This window comes from Chiloscyllium punctatum, chromosome 15, assembly GCF_047496795.1.
Source record: "Chiloscyllium punctatum isolate Juve2018m chromosome 15, sChiPun1.3, whole genome shotgun sequence".
Taxonomy (NCBI): domain Eukaryota; kingdom Metazoa; phylum Chordata; class Chondrichthyes; order Orectolobiformes; family Hemiscylliidae; genus Chiloscyllium; species Chiloscyllium punctatum.
The window spans coordinates 89,193,186-89,214,727 of record NC_092753.1 but is presented as its reverse complement, the minus strand read 5'-3'; the positions used below and the strand labels follow the sequence as shown (position 1 = coordinate 89,214,727).

The 21,542-nt window shown below is 41.1% G+C and overlaps 1 protein-coding gene across 1 annotated transcript in view; it reads right to left on the bottom strand.

Moving 5' to 3' along the window:
• Positions 1-17,902, bottom strand: part of mrpl39 (mitochondrial ribosomal protein L39) — a 31,270-nt gene extending 13,368 nt beyond the window's left edge. Inside the window, exons 1-4 of the mRNA XM_072585743.1 lie at positions 17,658-17,902; positions 6,701-6,907; positions 4,472-4,611; positions 1,305-1,404 (exon numbers count right to left, since the gene is read on the bottom strand). Of these exons, the coding sequence (XP_072441844.1) occupies positions 1,305-1,404; positions 4,472-4,611; positions 6,701-6,907; positions 17,658-17,700 (490 nt within the window). The 5' untranslated portion in view covers positions 17,701-17,902. The remainder of the gene's footprint in view (positions 1-1,304; positions 1,405-4,471; positions 4,612-6,700; positions 6,908-17,657) is intronic.
• Between the last annotated feature and the right edge of the window lie 3,640 nt (positions 17,903-21,542).

The window sequence follows — 21,542 nt, the reverse complement described above, 5'->3', positions numbered from 1 at the left end:
AATACATTTTACACAGCAATAATCGCAAATTCGAAAGCACATTATTATTGAGGAAAAGCCAAGTATCATTATCAGCTCCTTGACCCCTTAGCAGCTTAAGAGATATTACATTCATGTTGGTGACTCAATCATTATGAAATCAGTGAATACTCAAGAAATGTTCTGTGTAAAGGTTAGGAGAGTCCCCAACAGGAAGGAGGACAGACTAAAATGACACATCTAAAGTCATGTTACCCCAAAAGCAGTCGATGCTTCTTGACATTTTCCAAGAAGAACAATAATGACTGCTCTTTCTGTCCCGAATGAATCACCAACACAGAATGGTTATTGACTTTTCCATTGCGTTGCACATGTGTCAACTGTTGGCCCCTTCACTACATACTCACCTCCAAATCGCAAGTCTCTGTGTTTAAGCTGCACTCCAGAGCTTGATCACAAAGAGCAAGGCAGACACTGTATCACAGTCCTGAGGGAATGGTGGCTGAATGGATTGGCCAGCAGCTCTAGCAGCACCAGGAATCAATAGTGGGCCCTGTTGGGACTGCGAGCACAGCCCTGGGAAGAACATGGCTGGATCCCTCAGCCAGACAAATTCAGGCAGGGCTTTTACAGCAGGCAGGAAAAGGATATTTGATGGTTGCAATCAGATCAGCCATGGTCTTACCAAATGGTGAAGCAGGCTTGCGGAGCTGAATGGCCTATACCAGCTTCTTGTTTGTTTGATCACATAGGCCCCAAAAGGGCTGTAATGGGGGCAAGGGACAGATTTTAAAGACCTTGAAGGATGGTGAAAGTCTGGGCTGCAGAGGTGATGGTGGTGGAGGAAGAGAGTGCAGAAGCGAAGACATCACCATAGCTGGGGATGGTGTCCCAGTGTACAAAGGACACTCCAGAAGGCTATACCCTCCCATTGCTGAATTGCTTCAAAACAGATTCCTCACTGCTGCCTGCATGCCCACACCTGGTGTCATATCAGACAGCACATCACCACTCCAATGTGCCATAAAGGATGTATAGCAGAGATACGGGCCATTCAACTCAACTAGTTTGGAGTTTATTTCCAACACGAGCTGTCCCCTCCACCCTTTTCACATCCTCCTACTCTTTCCCCATCACCTGTTTCTCAAACTGAAACGTGTCTACACTACTCTCTTGAAGTAACCCGGGTGGCAGCAAATCCCACATGCTCAATCCTCCCTGGCAGCCAAGAGGATGGGTAAATTGACAGCTGTATTAAAATCAGGCTGAGACCCAGGAAATAAAACAATATTCAAGTCAGGTTCCATAAAAACAACATTGAATACCTGGTATTTCTGGTGTTGTAATCAGTTCAACAATGTACTCTTCCTTAAACGCTGTTTGAAGGACGTACCCCATGATCATTGCACATGATCGCCAATAAGCCTGTTTAAAAAAGGATGCAGACAAACCAAATCACACCGCAAGCACCACAGAACTCAGATTAGTGGGAGGGAGGCTTAGATAACACCTTCATTCTACCCCCAAAGTAAACTAGAGTCTTCAGATTCTTGTAGAACACTTCAGCTCCACTTTTATACTAATCCAGTTGGTGACAACTTCTTTTTGCTACTTGGTCTCAGTTCCCAGCAAAACAGCAACAAAATATTACAAGATGTTCAACTTATAGTTCCTTCTGGGAGTTGTAAACACAGAGCTGCTTTTGTATATGCCACAATATAAATACCATAAGTGTGATATTGCAGTGATACAAATACAATACAAATTTTCTTTTAAAACCTGTCTCTCTGTAATCGAAAGGTTGCCCCAAACAAGGGAGTGGGGTAAAAAGTTAATAATATATTTCCCTCAAGTTTTTAGAAAGGGCACTGGGAATCATCTCTGCTTCATTGAACTGGCGAAGAGCGAAGGGGTTTTCTTTGAGTTTTTATAAATGGTTATGATCAGAGTTTCTTTTTAAATTGGGATATTTTGACGAAAAGCTCAAACCTACACAGAGAAAGCTTGCAGTTCCCTCCAGTTAAATGTTAGAATGACCAATACTAGCAAATTTCCTCACCATCTCCAACACTCCCTGCACTAACTTCATGCCTTTGCCATAAATGATCACCCTCAGCCCCATCTCCAGCAACCTCACTGGTCATTCCAAACCCAACTCCAGCTGAGTTGCCAACCATGGTATACTTCTTATGGTGGAGTGGGTCATCATCAACCATAACAGCAGCTACCTCAATTCCCATTGCAGTCAACCAAGTGATGAAACCCTCATATGTTCCTTTGTCACCTCCACTCTCAACTACAACACTCTTCAGGCAGTTGCAGTCATTGTGAAAGTGGACAATCAAGATTCAACTTACATCATTTAACTTTAATATCACAGGCGTTCATGGAGCATAAAGTGATCTGAACAGGACAAGTATGGAATCAAAATCAACAAGTCAAGAATTTATTCACAACATAAGCCTTTCCCGCACCCCCACCCTCTTCCTCACATCCTTCCAAAATGATTGCTGCAATCATCTGACAAGGTCACACCAAGTTCATGAACCTATCAGCATGGAAGGATTGTCTGAGGTGAAATCAACATTGTTATAAAAAGAGCAGTAAAACTCAAATCTCTCGGTTGACTGGTATCTTTCTGGAAGTCGAGATGAAAGACTGTCAATGCAGCATTTAGCTTGTGAAAACAAAGAACAGACTCAGGAATATACAAATGAATCATTATCTACAGCTGTTTCTGAGCAGTGGGGAGGCTTGGAAAAATGGATTTGTGAACAAGAACTAAAAGTCTCTCTCTATTCCTCAACCTCAGACACCGGCTGATGAAAAGCAACTTGAAAATAACAGCAACAGAAAACTCCAGGATATCGGAATCTTTGGCATTACAGAGTAAACAAGGCAGCAGCTAAACAGCTGGACTATTTTTCATTCTCACAACTCAAGTTCTCTAAAACAAACTGTAAATGGGAACAGCCTTTGCCTTCCTGTCCATTACAGATTTCCCTCTTCCACTTTGTTTGTAAGCTCATAATTCTTGATTGCTCCATGCAGAAATAGAAAAACGAAAACTGTGGCAACTGACCAAGAGGAAACTAAAACAAAATGGGAGCAAGTTGTTAGTGTAGAGATAGATGCAGCTGGAACAATGCAGAATATGACAAAGGTTAAAAAGAGAATGAAGCCACAGGGAGAATCAGGTAAGTTTTAGAAGACAGAAAGTGTGAGGACAATTCCACAATTTCAGCATCTTGAAAACAGAGGACCGCATAAAAAGCCAACAGAGTGAGCTTGCAGGAAGGTGATGCCACATTCAGAGCTCAAGAGGAAAGTTCCCATCCGTAATTACCATTCTATTGTGTTCACATAAATGTAACAGTGCAGCACAGGAAGGAAAGGAAATGGGCAAGAAACAAACAGAAACTGCTTTTCTACATGTTCGATTGTAAAAGAGCTGTCAAACTTAAGAACGGGCACTGGGTGTGTGATTAACTGCAATATAAAAGTGACAATACAAGGGGAAAACGTAGTGAAAAAGTCAAGTTCAAGGATATAACATATATTCCAAAGTTTAGCAAATGTATGAATTTTTCATGATGTGTTCACTTGAACTGTGAAAAACAAACTGTAGATGTCTTTCCCAACTTGGGTAAACTACATCTTGAGCTGTGCTAGTAGTTCCAATCTTGTTTCTGGTGGTGGTTGCAGTGAGGTCTGTCTGTCATGATGAATTAACAGCAATGTGTGAGAAATATATCAGCCACAGTTTCTGCTTCCCTCTTTTAATCAGAAAAAAACATGTTAGAACAGTTCCGTTATGGAAAGAGGTGGGGTTGAGAGTGCCAAACAAGTATCATCTTCAGAATCATCACCTGTCAAAGCATATCGTGCAATTACAGTTGAATAAATTGGTTTTGTGGGCTGAAAAATGTGTTGCTGGAAAAGCGCAGCAGGTCAGGCAGCACCAAAGGAGCAGGAGAATCGCGTTTCGGGAATGAAGAAGGGAGTATGCCCGAAACGTTGATTCTCCTGCTCCTTTGATGCTGCCTGACCTGCTGCGCTTTTCCAGCAACACAGTTTTCAGCTCTGATACTCCAGCATCTGCAGTCCTCACTTTCTCCTAAATTGGTTTTGTGGCAACATCTTCTCCCAGCAACTGATTCACCAAAATTAAACATTCCCTAATGTCTTCAACATTTAGAAATGCAATCATAAATAGGGAATCAAACCAGAATGATCTTAGTTTCAATTCCTGCCTGCTAAGCTAGCTAATTTGACGTGAGATACCAGTAAGCATTTCAAAATTGGCTGTTTCCTGGGTTGAAGAGTGTGATTAAAATGAGTCTGTAGAGAATTGTGTTTCTTTTCTATGGCCCTCACTCACCGGTTGTCATCTTGGCCTTTAATGCATGCAAAACAAACTAGGTGCATGTGACAATAATAACTCAATCAAATCACTGTCCACACCAATGGAACCACATTATGGAAACTTTACCTTATTAACTTCTTCTGGGTTCTCATCCTTGAAAGTCAGGAATTGAATGTCACAGGATTTGGTGAGGGGTTTATACATATCCCAGACTTCCCCATCCACTAGTGCAAGTATAGAACGCTTTACACACCATTCACTCATATCTGTGCAGACAGACAAGAAGAGAGATTACAGAATGAAGCAACTCACAGTTCTAAATGTCAGATTCATTTCACAAACACCAACAATTGCTTGGATTTATACAGCTTCCTCGGCATGGTGAAAATTCCCAAGTCACTACACAGGAGCCTAACCAGAGTAAAATGTCAATGCTGTGCCAATGAAGATATATTTACAAATAAAAAGCAAAAAGGATAAAATTGAAGGCTCTGTATCTGAATGCATGTAGCATTAAAAAAAAAAGAACTGACAAGTGCAAAAACAAATTAATGAGAAAGATTTGTCGCCATTTGAGATACAGCTGCCGGATGACATAGCTTGGACCCTAAACATGAATGGTAGAGGAAAACTGGAATGATAGGAAAGTAGGTAAACATGGATGGGTAGCTCGGTTAGTTAGTGAAGTTAAAAATCACAACACCAGGTTATAGTCCAACAGGTTTAATTGGAAGCACTAGCTTTCAGAGCGCTGCTCCTTCATCAGGTGGTTGTGAGCAGCGCTCTGAAAGCTAGTGCTTCCAATTAAACCTGTTGGACTATAACCTGGTGTCATGTGATTTTTAACTTTGTACACCCCAGTCCAACACCTGCATCTCCAACTCTTAGTTAATGAAGGTATTCATGCAATTGGCAGGAATAACCCAAGTTCAGAAAATCGAAATGTGGAAATAGTTTGGGTAGAAATGAGAAAATGATAAAGGAACAAATTCGTTTGTGAGATGGGTTTTCAGAGCCCTTGAACATTAGCATGGGCGTATAAATAAAGAAATATTGTTTTACAAAAACAGAAATTGCTAGAAAAGCTCAGCAGGTCTGGCAGCAGCTGAAATCAGAGTTAATGTTTCAGGTCCCATGATCTTTCCTCAGAACCGGTGCCAAAACACTGACACTGATTTCTCTCTGCAGATACTGCCAGGGATGCAGTGGCAAGTATTTAAGGAATAGTACATTCCATTAATACATGGAATATGTACATTCCAATGACTAAGAAAACTCTAACGGACAGACCCACCACCATTGGTTAACTAGACATGTTAGAAGATAGTTATCAAACTAAACAAAATTGGATAAAGACAGGAAGCATCTCAGAAGATTGAGTAGAATATAAAAAAAGCAAGAATGACCAAAAAATAAATAAAGAGGGGAAAAAAAATCAGAGTATGATTTTCTCTGAAAGCTAGAAAAAGCCAGCTACAAGTAGAAAAATACATAGTACGGGTTTCAATAAATAATTTAAGAGGAGAAAGTACTGGTCCGATAGAAAGTAAGTCTGGAGAATTAATAATAGAAAGAAAGGAAATGGGAACTGAATTAAGCCAGTTTTTTTTTGCATCTGTCTTGATTACAGAGAATATAAATAATATCTCACAAGCATAAATAAATCAGAACCTGGTAGAGAGGGAGGAACTCAGGAAAATCAATCACCAGCGAAGTGACACTGAGCAACTGTAGCACTATATACTGACAAGTGACCAGCTCCTCATGAGCGTCATCCTTGGGTCTTCAAATGAAGTGGCTACGAAGTGGGTTGATGCATTTGTTTTAATTTAATAAAGCTTCTTCGATTTTGGGGTCAGTATCATGAAAAAACAAGAAGGAAAATGTTCATTTTGAGTTTTTGTTGGACCAGGAGCCGATGTAGGTTTCCCTCCCTTCTCCATGCAGCCTTCAATTTTGCACCAACAAGCCCGAGCAACATCACAGTCAATACGAATGAAGAGAAAATCTCCCCCTATTGCAGTCATACCAAATGCATCTTCAGCCATAACAATCCCAATGTTTTCCTGAGCAGCCTCTCAACTTCAGGCTATCATAATCTTCAGCACAGCTAAAACTCTGTTCTATTGCTGACCACAACATGTCTAGCTCACCCATCACAGGGCTCATAGCTGACCTACAATGAACGTTGCTTTGATCTATCACTCCATCTCCATGCCTTTAAGCAAAAAGTTTTTGTTCTCTCACTTAAATACCATCATGGCTTTGCTTCTCCCTATCTGCTACCTGGAACAACCCAGTGATTGAAACTCTCAAAACCTAAACTGTTTTCTAACTAACCAAACTTTTACTTACGCATGGCACAGTTGTAAGGAGTGGAAAGGCCCTTGTTCATGATGAAGACTGTTCCAGGATCAGGTGTCCCCACATGTTTAACTTCAATTTTCTCAATCCTTGGGATCAGGGCTCGCTGTCTGTCTTTCTCCTTGTCAAATAGCTGGCTGCGCTTCTGAAGCAGCTCTGTGCTCGCCAGGCACGAATCTGCAGCTGTCGAAAGGAATCCTGTACGAGGGACAACACAAACATAAATGCTTACAGCACAGAAAGACAGCATTCAATCCACTATGGTCTATAAAAAGAACTACCCAATGGAGTTCCACACTTTCATTCTTCTCCCCACAAGTTCTTCCTCTTGCCAATTGCCTTTTGAATCTTACTATGGACCTGCTGCCACTTCCCTTCCAGGCAGTGGATTTCAGCCAACTCCCTCCTGGTTCTTCAGGCAATTATCTTAAAACTGTGCCCTTTGGTTTGAACATGTCCTGCCAGATTCTCATTAGCTAGCTATTTAAACGCTTCAGGATCGTGTGGCACCCTATTATTGTCATGGGTCAGCCCACAAAGTTTCTCCACATTGTTCCAATGAGATAAATGAGAACGTAGACTAGATTGGGTTGGGATATCTGGTTGGCATAGACGAGTTGTACCGAAGCATCTGTTTCCATGCTGTACATCTCTATGACTATGACTTTTATAACAACAGCATTGGGTAAAATTTGGGCAGAACATAAGAATGCAGGCACAGGTGCAGACTGATCACCCCATCAAACCTGCCTCACCATTCTAGATCATGTCAGATCATCTCTTCAAAACAATTTCTCCACATGATCTCCATATCCCTTGATGTCATTCATCTCTAGAAATCTGATTTCTGACTTGAACCTGGTCAATGATTGAACTTCTACAGCCTTCTGTGATCTAGAATTCCAAAGATTCACCACTCTTAAGAAATCCCTCCTCATTTCAGTCTTAAATGGCTTTATTTGGAGATTTTGTCCCCTAGCCAGGAATCGGTCTTGCCCTGTAAGAACTTTCTAAGTTTAAAAAACACCTGTCCTTCTTCAAAACAATGAAGAGAATATAAACACAATTTCCTCAGAAAACAATGTTGCCATCTCAAGAATTAGTTCGGAGAACCTCCATTGCACTCCCTTCAAATGGCAAGTATATCCTTTGTTACATAAGGAAGGCCAAACCTTTACATGGAAATCCAAGGTTCCGCACAAAAGCAATAAGATCATTTTTACTCCTGTGTTTGAATCCCTTTGAAATGAACGCCAGTTTTCACTCACCTTTCTAATTGCTTGCTGCTCCCTGCACACTCGTTTTTAGTGACCCATGGCAAAGGACAACCAGATCCTACTGGACATCCATCCTTCCCAACCTCTCATCATTTAAAATAAAATTCAATCTGTTTTTGCTCTACCAAATAACTTCACACATACTTACATTTTATTCCATTAGCCACGTCTAGCCCATTAACACGGTGTGTCCAAATCATTCATATAGATGGCAAATAATTGTAGACCTAGCACTGAGGCTTAAATTACCCCAGTTGTAGCAGCCTACCATCTAGAGAATGATCCATTTATTCTTACTCTCTCTCTAATAACAATTTAACTCAATGTTTGCATTCAAATAATCAACCTTTTGGTCAATTCTATGTGCAGTCCTATTGACTGCCTTTAATTCAGTCCTTTTAACATTATTCTCCATTTGGTATTTGTTATTGCTTCATTAGAGTTCAAGCATCTGAATTCCTTTGTTGATCACTGTGGCTAAAAAGTGGGCTTTATTTGAACACATTGAAGCAGTGTAGAGGAGTGTAAGTTTAAACAATCAACTCTCACTCTAAACCTACTTCTATATTTCCAATAAAAACCTACTCATTGACAGTTAATTTGGAAGTTGCTAATGTAAACCTATCAGACCTTAATGCCCTGCAGCAACAACATACCAAGAAGATGCAATGACAAGGGAAACAAAAGGTGAAGAACCATTCCAATCAGCTCAATCATTCCAGGATGTCATGGCCAATCAGATTACAGCCTCAGCTCCACATTCCCACCTACTTCCTATAACATCTGGCTCTCTCGCTGTTCAAAGACTCATTTATTTCTACTTGAAACATGTGCAACGACTCCAACTTTACAGAGAAGCAGAGTTTCAGACTCGAGACTTTTCAAGAGAAAAAATGTCTCCTCATGTCCACCTGATTTTTAAACTCCCAAGTTTTACTTTATGCCTGAAGGAGAAACATCCTTTCAGCATGCATCCTGTCAAGTCCTGAGGGTCTTATATGTCTCAACAAGATCAGTTCTTATTCTTCTAATTCTCAGTGATACAGGATAAGCCGGAGTTATCCTCATATGAGAACATCCCTATCCCAGGTGTCAGTCAAGCAAACCTTCTCTAAATTGCTTCCCTCCTTAAATAAGTTAGGATAGTCCTCTTTGGAGCAACAGATATTGAGGGGAGATAATTTCTCCCTATTTGTATACTTCCTTTGAGAAATGGGTCCCCAGCGGACACAAATTAAAGAACTTGAGGTGTACCTGTCTTCATAAGAGAGGACATGAAGAGACATAGAGTCATACAGATGTACAGCACGGAAACAGACCCTTCGGTCCACCTCGCCCATGCTGACCAGATAACCCAACCCAATCTACTCCCACCTGGCCCATATCCCTCCAAACCCTTCCTATTCATATACCCATCCAAATGCCTTTTAAATGTTGCAATCATACTAGCCACCACCACTGCCTCTGGCAGCTCATTCCATACCCTTATCACCCTCTGTGTGTGAAAAAGTTGCCCCTTAGGTCTCTTTTAATTCTTTCCCCTCTCACCCTAAACCTATGCCCTCTAGTTCTGGACTCCCCCACCCCAGGGAAAAGACTTTGTCTATTTACCCTATCCATGCCCCCCATGATTTTAAAACCCTCTATAAAGGTCACCCCTCAGCCTCCGATGCTCCAGAGAAAACAGCCCCAGCCTGTTCAACCTCTCCCTATAGCTCAATTCCTCCAACTATGGCAACATCCTTTTAAATCTTTTCTGAACCCTTTCACATTTCACAACATCCATCCGATAAGAAGGAGACCAGAATTGCACACAATATTCCAAAAGTGGCTTAACCAATGTCCTGTTCAGTCGCAACATGACCTTCCAACTCCTGTATTCGATACTCTGACCAATAAAGGAAAGCATACCAAATGCCTTCTTCACTATCCTATCTACCTGCGACTCCACTTTCAAGGAGCTATAAACCTGCACTCCAAGGTCTCTTTGTTCAGCAACAGTCCCTCGGACCTTACCGTTCAGTGTATGAATCCTGCTAAGATTTGCTTTCCCAAAGTGTAGTACCTCGTATGTATCTGAATTAAACTCATCTGCCACTTCTCAGCCTATTGATCAAGATCCCTTTGTAATCTGAGGTAACCTTTTTCGCTGTCCACTACACCTCCAATGTTGGTGTCATCTGCAAACCTACTAACCATACCTCTTATGCTCTCATCCAAATCATTTATGTAAATGACAAAACGTAGTGGACCCACACTGATCCTTGTGGCATCCACTGGTCACAGGCCTCCAGTTTGAAAAACAACCTTCCACCACCACCACCACCCTCTGTCTTCTACCTTTGAACCAGTTTTTTGTATCCAAATGGTTACTTCTCCCTGTATTCCATGGGATTTAACCTTGCTAACCAGTCTCCCATGGGGAGCCTTGTCGAATGCCTTACTGAAGTCCATCTAGATCACATCTACCACTCTGCCCTCATCAATCCTCTTTGTTACTTCTTCAAAAAACTCAATCAAGTTTGTGAGACATGATTTTCCACGCACAAAATCATGTTGATTATCCCTAATCAGTCCTTGCCTTTCCAAATATATGTACATTCTGTCCCTCAGGATCCCCTCCAACAACTTGTCCACCACCAATGTCAGGCTCACTGGTCTATAGTTCCCTGGCTCATCCTTACCACCCTTCTTAAACAGTGGCACCACATTAGCCAACCTCCAGTCTGCCAGCACCTCACCTGTGACTATCAATGATATAAAATATCTCAGCAAGAGGCCCAGCAATCACTTCTCTAGCTTCCCACAGAGTTTGAGGGTACACCTGATCAGGTTCTGGGGATTTATCCACTTTTATGCATTTCAAGACATCCAGCACTTTCTCCTATGTATTATGGACATTTTTCAAGATGTCACCATCTATTTCCCTACATTCCATATCTTCCATATCCTTTTCCACAGTACACCCTGATGCAAAATACTCATTTAATATCTCCCCCATTTCCTGCGGCTCCACACAAAGACTGCCTTGCTGATCTATTCTCTCCCTAGTAACCGTTATGTCCTTAACGTCTTTGGATTCTCATTAACTCTATTTTGCCAAAGCTATCTCATGCCCCCTTTTGCCCTCCTGATTTCCCTCTTAAGTATACTCCTACTTCCTTTATACTCTAAGAATTCACTCGATCTATCTTATCTATACCTGACATATACTTCCTTCTTTTTCTTAACCAAACCCTTAATTTTTTTAGTCATGCAAAATTCCCTATACCTACCAGCCTTTCCTTTCACCCTGACAGGAATATACTTTCTCTGGACTCACGTTATCTCATTTCTGAAGGCTTCCCGTTTTCCAGACATTCCTTTACCTGCAAACATCTACCCCCAATCAGCTTTTGAAAGTTCTTGCTGAATACCATCAAAATTGGCCTTTCTCCAATTTAGAACTTCAACTTTTAGATCTGGTCTATCCTTTTCCATCACTATTTTAAAACTAATAGAATTATGGTCACTGGCCCCAAAGTGCTCCTCCACTGACACCTCAGTCACCTGCCCTGCCTTATTTCCCAAGAGTAGGTCAAATTTTGCACCTTCTGTAGTGGGTACATCCACATACTGAATCAGAAAATTTTCTTGTACACACTTAAATTCCTCTCCATCTAAACCCTTAACACTATAGCAATCCCAGTAATGCAAATAGAAATAAATATGATCTGATAACCATTGCAGAGATGGCTCAGGACAACATAGATTGTAACATGAATATGGAAGATTATTGGGCATTTCGGAAGAATAAGTAGTTAGGAAATGTGGAAGGGAGGTATTGGGTTTAGAAAATCAAAATACAAAAGTGGTTTGATTGAGATGAGAGATGATAAAGGCAAAAAGTTCCTTGTGGGAGTGCTGTATAGATCCTCCAATAACAACCACAGAAAAGGCTGGAGTTTGAAGAAAGAAATATGAAATAATACCAGAAAGGTACGACAATAAAATGGGGCATTTTAAACTGCATACAGACAGGAAAAGAGCCTGGAAGAGAAGTTCATAGAAGTTTCTTACAGCAGCATATTCTGGAGCAATCCAGACAACAGGCAATACGCGACCTGGTTTTGTAATGAAATAGGATTAATTAATGACCTCATTGTGAAATGCCCATAGGTCACAGTGATCATAATATGATTGAATTTTGCTTTCAGTTTGAGGGAGGAGGCAAGAGGGTCCAAGATTAGTATTTTAAACTTAAATAACAACACTCTTAAGAGCATTAAAACAAGTAAATAAAGTGAACTGTCAGATGAGCATAAGAGATAAATCAGCAAGGGTCCAGTGAGATTATAGCCTACTCTTTGTTCTAAAAAACTACCCGAAAATATTCTATGAACTCTTAAAATACACTTACACATCTGATTTTTCTATTCTATAGATAGATTATTATATAATGATCATCATTATCAATGATTATCTCCTGACTTTTCTGACAAGCTCCAATTACTTCTTCCTTTATACTCCATCCAACATATTTAAGGAAATATTTCAGAACACGTTGAATTGATATAGTTTAACAAGCATGAAAAATTCCAAAGAGAAGAGTTAAAGAAAGTGTCAAACTTAAAGAAAAAGCATATAATTGCAGAAAGGAGGGAAGCAGAGATTAGGTAATACCATTTTCCCTGTTTTTAATCCTAACTTGCAAAATTTAAACTTAGTAAATCACCCTGTCTAAACAGGGTACAAGCAGTCCCCAGGTTGTGAATGGGTTCTGTTCTGGAGTCCACTTCAAGTCGATTTGTTTGCAAGTCGGTGCATAATGTGGGACAACAGAAAGTAGCCATCTGTAAGTAAAGAAAATATTTATGTCGAGCTTTAAATTGTTAAACAATGTTCGGCATTGTGTTCAAAAGTATGAGCATACATTAAGTCAGATGTTCACAAGTCGGGAATCTTCTGTACATCCAAGGTTGCTAAGGGAAGATGGGGTGAAGGTCATAGATCCTCTTAGCACAATCTTTCAGTACACAATTGTTACAAGAATGGTGTCAGAGAATTGGAGGGTTACAAAGGTTATACTGCTTTTTAAATAAAAGGAGAGGGGTATTAATCAGGACAGGAGAAAGTGGGGACTACAGATGCTGGAGATGAGAATGGAGAGTGTGATGAAGGGCTTTTGCCTGAAATGTTGATTCTCCTGCCCCTCGGATGCTGCCTGACCTGCTATGCTTTTCCAGCACCACAATCTCAACTACTAATCAGGATACTTCAGCCAGTCAGTTTAACCTGAGCAATAGGTAAACCACCAAAGACCAATGTCAAGTACAAAATTAATCTCACTCGGAGGCATATCAGTTAATAAGAGGCAGCTAGATTTGTGAAAGGCAAATATGTTTGATGAACCCGATTGTTCAGCGAATTCAGAGAGTTAATGAAGCTAGATGTTTTACATATGGACTTTGAAAAGCATTCAATGATGTTTTCTGTATTTATTCATAGAATGTACACATCGCTGGCTAGGCTAGCATTTATGGCTCATTTCTAATTGCCCATGAATAGGTGGTGGGGAAGGACCTTCTTGAACTTCTGCAGTTCATGCATTAGCCTGGGTCTCTAGATTAATAGTATAGTGGTAATGTCACTGAACTAAAGTCTCCACATTATGTATCACAGATAAGGCATATTTGGGAAACTGAAGCACATGGTTTTGAAGGGAGGATATATACTTGACTATCTAACTGACAAAGGGATATGAGACAGAGATTTGACAAGGATAGACAGTTTTCTTACAAATGCAAAAAACAGAGTGCTCCAGAGTCCTGTATTATGGCCACAGCTTCTCTTGTACTATAAAATGGATACAGCCATGGATACAGGGAGCACAATTCAAAATTTACCAATAGTACAAAATTTGAGTGTATTGTAAACAGTGAGGGGAATAGTACTAGATATCAAGTGAGAGACACTGGTAAAATGGGCAAACATGGGCAGATCAACTTAATTGAGATAAAATTGAAGTGATGCACTTTCAGGGTTAAACATGGAGAAGCAACACTGCAATGAGACGTACTGGCAGAGCAAACTATCCCATGTTATTTCACAGAAACATTATAAACACTAAGTGAAACAAGCAGACATTTGGATAGGTGACAAGAAAAAAAAAATCTATCTCCTTGATAAAAGTTATGTCGCATCTTAAAAGGAGAAGTAGTGAGACTGAGTGAGGGAATTAAAGAAATTTGGAGTGAGGTAGCTGTCAATGATGGAGCCATTAAAATCAAGAACGCACAGGACACGAGAATTAAAGGAACTCAGAAATCTCAGAAATGTGTAGCTGTGGATGAGGTTACAAAACAGATATCATCTAAGTGACACAATTTTGAGGGAGGTGGAAGGGCAGAAGGACCTGATTATACACATTAATGAAACTTTAGTAGTGACAGAGCAGGTTGATAGGCAATTAAGACAATTTATATAAATACAAACAATGAATATAAATACAAAGAAATTGTGCTAAAAATTTTACAAAGCTCTTGTACTCACTAGAGTATTGGGTACAATTCTGGGCACTACACCTTAGGACACTTCTCAGGCCATGGGTAAGTACAAAGAAAGTTTACTATGATAACATTTCAGTTCAGCAAATTATATTCAGAGACTGGTGAAGTTTGAAATGGAAACTGATTCATAGATGATATTGTTCAATTGAGAGATAAATGGAAAATCTTTTTGGGTGGGCAGTAGCATCTTTCAAATGGGGAACAATGGAGAAAAATTGTATATGAACTTCAACACTGGTGATAATGTATGCTAGTAGCAGGCCATAAATCGCAATAATTGGCTGCCAGAATTGACAGTACACACTGCACTCAAACAGCCCACGCTTGTAAAAGGCAAAGCAAGAAGTCAACAATGTGATTCTGCTTTCCAGAAGTAATCGGTGAACAGTTCTGAGCATATTCATTATGACACTAAAACCCAGTTTAAAGATTGTGGTGGAGAAAATATAGAGAATCACTAGGATACATAGAGTTTCTCAATAAGTAGGTCTTTTATTTGCAAGCAAAAAACTGTGACACTGAGAAAGCAGATTCTGAAATGCCCACAAACCTCAGGGTCTGTGGATTTTAATTTTTTTTCATGTTTCTGTTACCTTATCAGCATATCCAACTACATTAATCAAAGTCCCTCACTCTAGCTACACAATAAACCAGTGATGTTAGTTCCCATTATCTCTTTAGTTGTACATTCTACTTAATGTTATTCTAATGTCACGGTTAGATATTTATTGCTAACTTTTCTACAATGATCTTCCATTGCAGACTAACCTGTCACGATAGATATTTAGCTATTCCATCTATTACAATAGTCTCCTGTCCCAAGCTAACTCTACTAACTATTAATTAGATGTTTTAATGTCACGTCCCAAATATTTATGGTCCCAATCCTGTCATAATAAACACTTAACAGAGAAACTTGCTTTATTACTTGTGTTATTTCATCTCGCCATAGTGACCTTTCAGCCTTAACCTTACTCTGCTAATTGGTGTAAGAATGTCCCACTATGGTTATCCCATTCTGCCTTCCACAGACCACAGGTTGCCAGTGGTCTTCATGCTGTAACCCTTCCCATGCTTTCTTATTCTTTATTTTCCATAAGATCAGTCAAGCTTGTAACAGGTGAGTAATCCATTCCCCGAAGAAAGAAATATTATTAAGCTTCAAACCTTTATTGAAATACCTTGTAACTTGGAAACAAAGTTCCCTATTGTTTCCTCCATAGCAACACATCATCTTCAAAGACTTATCAATTAATCAGTCTTTTCTCCTACAAATTTATAAAGTTTACCAAATTTACCAAACTTGAAACAATAACTGTATTTCTCTTCACCGATGGTGCCAGACCTGCTAAATCTCTTTTACTTCAGATTTCCAGCATCTGCAGCACTTAATTTTAGACTTTTTTGTCTTATGTATTTTCATTAGGGGTCAATTAGCTCAGTAACCTTGACAGTTTTGACATATAGCTTCAACTCTACTCCTTTTCAAAATTCCCATGTACATGCAAACCAAAACATAAAAATAAAAAGTAGTCAGTGAAGCAGAACTACCATTGACCAAAAACTGAATTGGGCTAACCGTTTAAATGCTGTGGCTCTGAAAGCAAGTCAGGGTGTCAGAATCCAGCAGCAAGTAACTCACCTCCTGACTCACTGCCCACCCCTCTGCCACAAGATAACCATACCCACCCCCACAAACCCCCAACGCCACAGGTGCTGTTGCTCATTAGCTGGATTACAATTCAGAGTGTTCCCAACAGCATGGGTTCGATTCCTGCAGTTGCTAAGGTGACCATGAAGGACTCTCCTTCTCAACCTGGGGGAAAGAGAGGGAGCAGCCCTATGGTCTAGTAGGACAATGATATGGAGGTGCTGGTGTTGGACTAAGGCGGACAAAGCTAAAAATCACAACTCCAAGTTTTCATCCAATTGGTTTATTTGGAAGTACTAGTTTTTAAGACGGCTGCTCCTCTATCAGGTGGGGCTAGTGGGGCAGAATCAAAAGACATATTTTATTGCAAAATATCACAGCATCATACACCCCCCACACTTTCACCCACGCACAGGCTTATACTCCATCACACTCATGCACACACTCTACCTAGCACATACAATGCAAACACACATACACTCTCTATTCCTCATGCACATACACACATACATAATTCTATGGGATGAATTTGCATTTGCAGAATTGTATTTGTAATACATTCTATTTTTGCTCAAAAAACATACAACCTGCAGGTAGTCAATCGATGTAACATTTTATAAATTCCTACTTTAGAAACAGAACCGGTCTGACTCAAGACTGAGATACAGGCAGATTGTAACCTCATACTTTTAATACATTGTCTGAGCTGAGATGTCGCTTTTTTATAATACCTTAAGTTATCTCAAGAATGTGACTTTCAAGAAGTTGATTTGTACATATTAATTAAGCAAAACCTGCAACCCATTCTTAAAGGTGAAAGCCTTGACAGCAATATAGGTTTGTTTGATATATCATTTTAATTGCATGACACTGTGATCTTTTGCTATAAATTCTGTGTCTTATGAAACTGCGCCACTAGTTACCTGATGAAGGAGCAGCATTTTGAAAGTTATTACTTCCAAATAAACCTGCTGTCCCAAGCCTCCAACTCGGCACTGCCCTCCTGACCTGTCCATCACCTTTCCAACCATCTGCTCCTCCCACCTATGACCTTCTCAACCACCTTCATCAACCTATCACATTCCCAGCTACCTTCCCCCCTCCACCTCCCCCGCCCCATCACCTCCCTCCCACTTGTCTCAGTCCCCCGACCCACAAACTCATTCCTGATGAAGGGCATATGGCCGAAATGTCCAATCTCCTGCTCCTGGGATGCTGCCTGACCTGTACTTTCCCAGCATCAACCAAGTGTTGTGTGATTCTTAACTCAGAAGGAAAATGGCAAGTTTTTTAAAAAATATTTTCGGTTGCAATATAAAAGCCCGTCACATTGTAGATTGTGTTGCACAGTATATTAAACCTCTTAATGCAAGTTACTAGTTGGAATTTACCCATGCAACACAATAAAATTACAAATATTTTCAGAAGTAGGACAGTAGAACAGGAGCCGGAACCAAATGTCAGATACTTACGAGCACACGGAGCCAAAACCCGTCGGACGCGGCCAACGGACATGGTGACCAAGTTGGCGAAAGCAACGACAATTATCCGCGACCGGCCAGTCCCAGTAAAATGAACAAGGTGACCAATTATCGATCGTATCGAAGTACACAAGAGCGCTCAATTCCCAGGCCAGTCGCCGCTGTCACTCGATATCTCAACCCGCCGCTGCACCCGTTACTGCCCCCGCCACAAGGACGTACCGTCGGCACGACGTTCGAACGTCATGGACACGCAGCCTTGCGTATGACGTAGGAGTGCCCGCCCATTGTGCAAGTTCTGCGCTGAGTGGGCGGGGCTAATTGACCCCTTGAGGGATTGCCATTGCCCAGGTTCCAGTGCAACTGAAATGGGAAGGGAGCATTAAAACAGAAGCTGCTGGGAAAGCTCAGCAGGTGTGTGGAGAGAAAGTAGAGCTAAGGTTTCGAGTCCAGTGACCCTCATAGAATCATGATGTGGAGACGCTGGTGATGGACAACGTTAAAAATCAAACAACACCAGGTTGTAGTCCAACAGGTTTTTTTGAAAGTACAAGCTTTCAGTGCACTGCTCCTTTGTCAGGTAGCTAGTGAAGAAGGAGCAGCGCTGCAAAAGTTTGTGCTGTCAGATAAAGACCTGGTGTGTGATTTTTAACCTTGTAGAATCATGGAAACCCTACTGTGCAGAAAAAGGCCATTTAGCCCATCAAGTCTACACTGACCTGCTGAAGAGCATCCCAGTAACATCTACTGTCCCCCACCACCCCATCCCCCTCTAACCTCACATGGGGTTTTAACCATCACTGATCTGGGCACTATATGGCAATTTTTAACATGGCCAATCCACTTAACCTGCACATCTTTGGACTGTTGGGGGAAATTAGAGTGAACCTATACAGGAATGGGGAAAACCTGCAAACTCCACAAAGGCAGTAACCCATAGCTAGAATGAAAATTGTGAGGCAGCAGTGCTAACCACTGTGCCACCATACTGCCCAGTGTTTAACAACGGTGCCCCCATTCTTCAGAATGTTATTGCAGAGGATTGGAGGGAAATTACAAAGGGAACATAATTTTTAAGTGAGAGATAGGAGGCTGAGATGGAAAAAACTATCACCAAGAGGGTGATGGGGGGGGTTGAATGCACTGTCCGGGAGGGTAATTGTGGGGGGGAGCCTCACAATCTGAATTATTGCCTCCACCTCTGAGCCAGGAGGTCTGGTTCAAGTCCTATTAATAATAATATTAATATAAATAATATTTAAAAAATTGAAAAATGCTTGGATGAACAGTTGGAGTGGGCATCACCTCCAGTCTACAAGAGGACATGTCCTCTGCGACCATTGAGTCCCCACTGTGGGCCTATTGCAGATCTGCTCCAGGCACAAAGCTCAACTGCAGCTGATAACCCATCAAGTCCCCGCTGTGGGCTTGCTACAGCTCCAATCTGGGAACCAAGCTCTGCCATGGCTGACACCTAAGTTCCCAAATCCAGGCTCCAGGCCTACCAAAGCCAGGAGTCCCCGACCCTGCCACCATTGCTGCCAACAACTGTCTGTCATCGGTCCTGCTTCCGCACATCAGAAGATAAAAGGAAAAAAGAGAAAGAAAAACATGGTAAAGGAAAGAGAAGGATATGGCCGGCCTGGAGTATATACGTTCAGAAGCCCCAACATTCCCTACCATGCTGGCGCCATTCTGAATGACTGTGATGCTGAACTTTTTATTTCCTTATTTTTCTAATTTATTCCTAAACTTTTGTACCTAGGTAAGTTGTACCTAAGATGGTGTGATAAATGTTGACTTTGTAAACTTTTCATTGCACTAATGTGAGTGCGTGTGACGATAAACCTAATTCTAATTCTGACATTCAAGATTTTGGGCCTAGCACAGGAATTATTAGAGGAAAATCTTTTGATGGAAAATGCATTCTTACAGTGAATGGCAAAACTGGTTCTCACTAAATTACCATACAGTATTCAACAATATCCTGCTTCATCCCAAACACATGCACATTCTTATACAGGCAGGACAAGATGTCACAGCACTTCACAGGTATTATAATGGGGAAAAAAAAGGGAAAACGAACAAAGCCCATGTGGGTCAATGATTGGAGTTCAGAAGATAGAATGGGTTGGCTTCTGACAGTTTATTTGATTTCATGTTGATGAGATCTGATAGCTAGGAGAAAGCGAGGACTGCAGATGCTGGACATCAGAGCTGAAAAATGTGTTGCTAGAAAAGCGCAGCAGGTCAGGCAGCATCAAAGGAACAGGAGAATCGAGGTTTCGGGCATAAGTCCTTCTTCAGGAATGAGGAAGGGCTTATGCCCAAAACGTCGATTCTCCTGCTCCTTTGATGCTGCCTGACCTGCTGCGCTTTTCCAGCAACACATTTTTGAGATCTGATAGCTGTCAATTGTAGGATGATAGATGATTATCAGACCAGGTTTCATATTCAGGTGAGAAACAGGACCCCCCGCCCCCCCACCGCTCCCCCGAAATATTTGAAACTTTAAGAATTCATAAGTATTTCATTGAAAGACAGAGACTTCCTGTCTTCATAGATACATGTGAATGCTTCCACCTGCCAGTTTCCCTCTAAGCCATTCACCATCTTGATTTGGTGTCACCATATATTTCCCTACATTCTATATTTTCCATATCCTTTTCCACAGTAAATACTGATGCAAAAAACTTGTTTAGTATCTCCCCCATTTTCTGCAGCTCCACACAAAGACTGCCTTTCTGATCTTTGAGGGGACCTATTCTCTCCCTAGTTACTCTTTTGTCTTTAATGTATTTGCAAAAGCCCTTTGGATTCTCCTTAATTCTATTTGCCAAAGCTATCACCATTCCTTCACTGTTGTTGAATCAAAGTCTCAAACTCACCACCGAACAGTAATGTGGATGTACCTGCACTAAGTAAACTGCTATAGTCAAAGAAGAAACCTTCTCAAGGATAATTAGGGATGGACAATAAATGCTGACCCAGCCAGCAAAGCCAACATTCACCGAATGAATTCAAAAAAATCCTCTCCAGCAACTAGCACAGAGTTGCAACATTTAAGAGGCATTTGGATGGGTATATGAATAGGAAGGGTTTGGAGGGAGATAGGCAGGGTGCTGGCAGGTGGGACTAGATTGGGTTGGGTTATCTGGTTGGCATGGATGGGTTGGACCGAAGGGTCTGTGTCCATGCTGTATATCTCTATGACTTCCATTTCAGATTCTGGATTAGTGGTGCTGGAAGAGCACAGCAGTTCAGGCAGCATCCAAGGAGCTTCGAAATCGACGTTTTGGGCAAAAGCCCTTCAACAGGAATAAAGGCAGTGAGCCTGAAGCGTGGAGAGATAAGCTAGAGGAGACTTCCATCTCAGGGCTGTTGATAGGAAATCAACAGCACAGATATTTAGTTTTTCATGTAAATCTGACATTCCAATAACTAAAGCAATAAAAATCCTCTTTCTCTCATAGAAGAAGCAACGGTGATGACATAGTGGTAACAACATACTACCAGTAATCTGAATGACCAGGTTAATGATTTGGGGATATGAATTTGAAGTCCACCATTACCGATGGTGAAATCTAATTCAATAAAAAAAAGAACTGGAATAAAAAGCTAACCCAATGGTTAACATGTAGCAATTGTTATAAATACCCATCTAGTTCTCTAATATTCTTTAGGGAAGGAAATCTGCCATCCTTACCCAATCTGGTGTGGAAGCATGGTGGCTCATCAGTTAGCACTGCTGTTTCACAGCACCAGGGACGTGGGTTCAACTCCAGCCTCGGGTGACTGCCCTTGCGGAGTTTGCACATTCTCCCCGTGTCTGTGTGGGTTTCCTCCAGGTGCTCCGGTTTCCTCCCACAGTCCAAA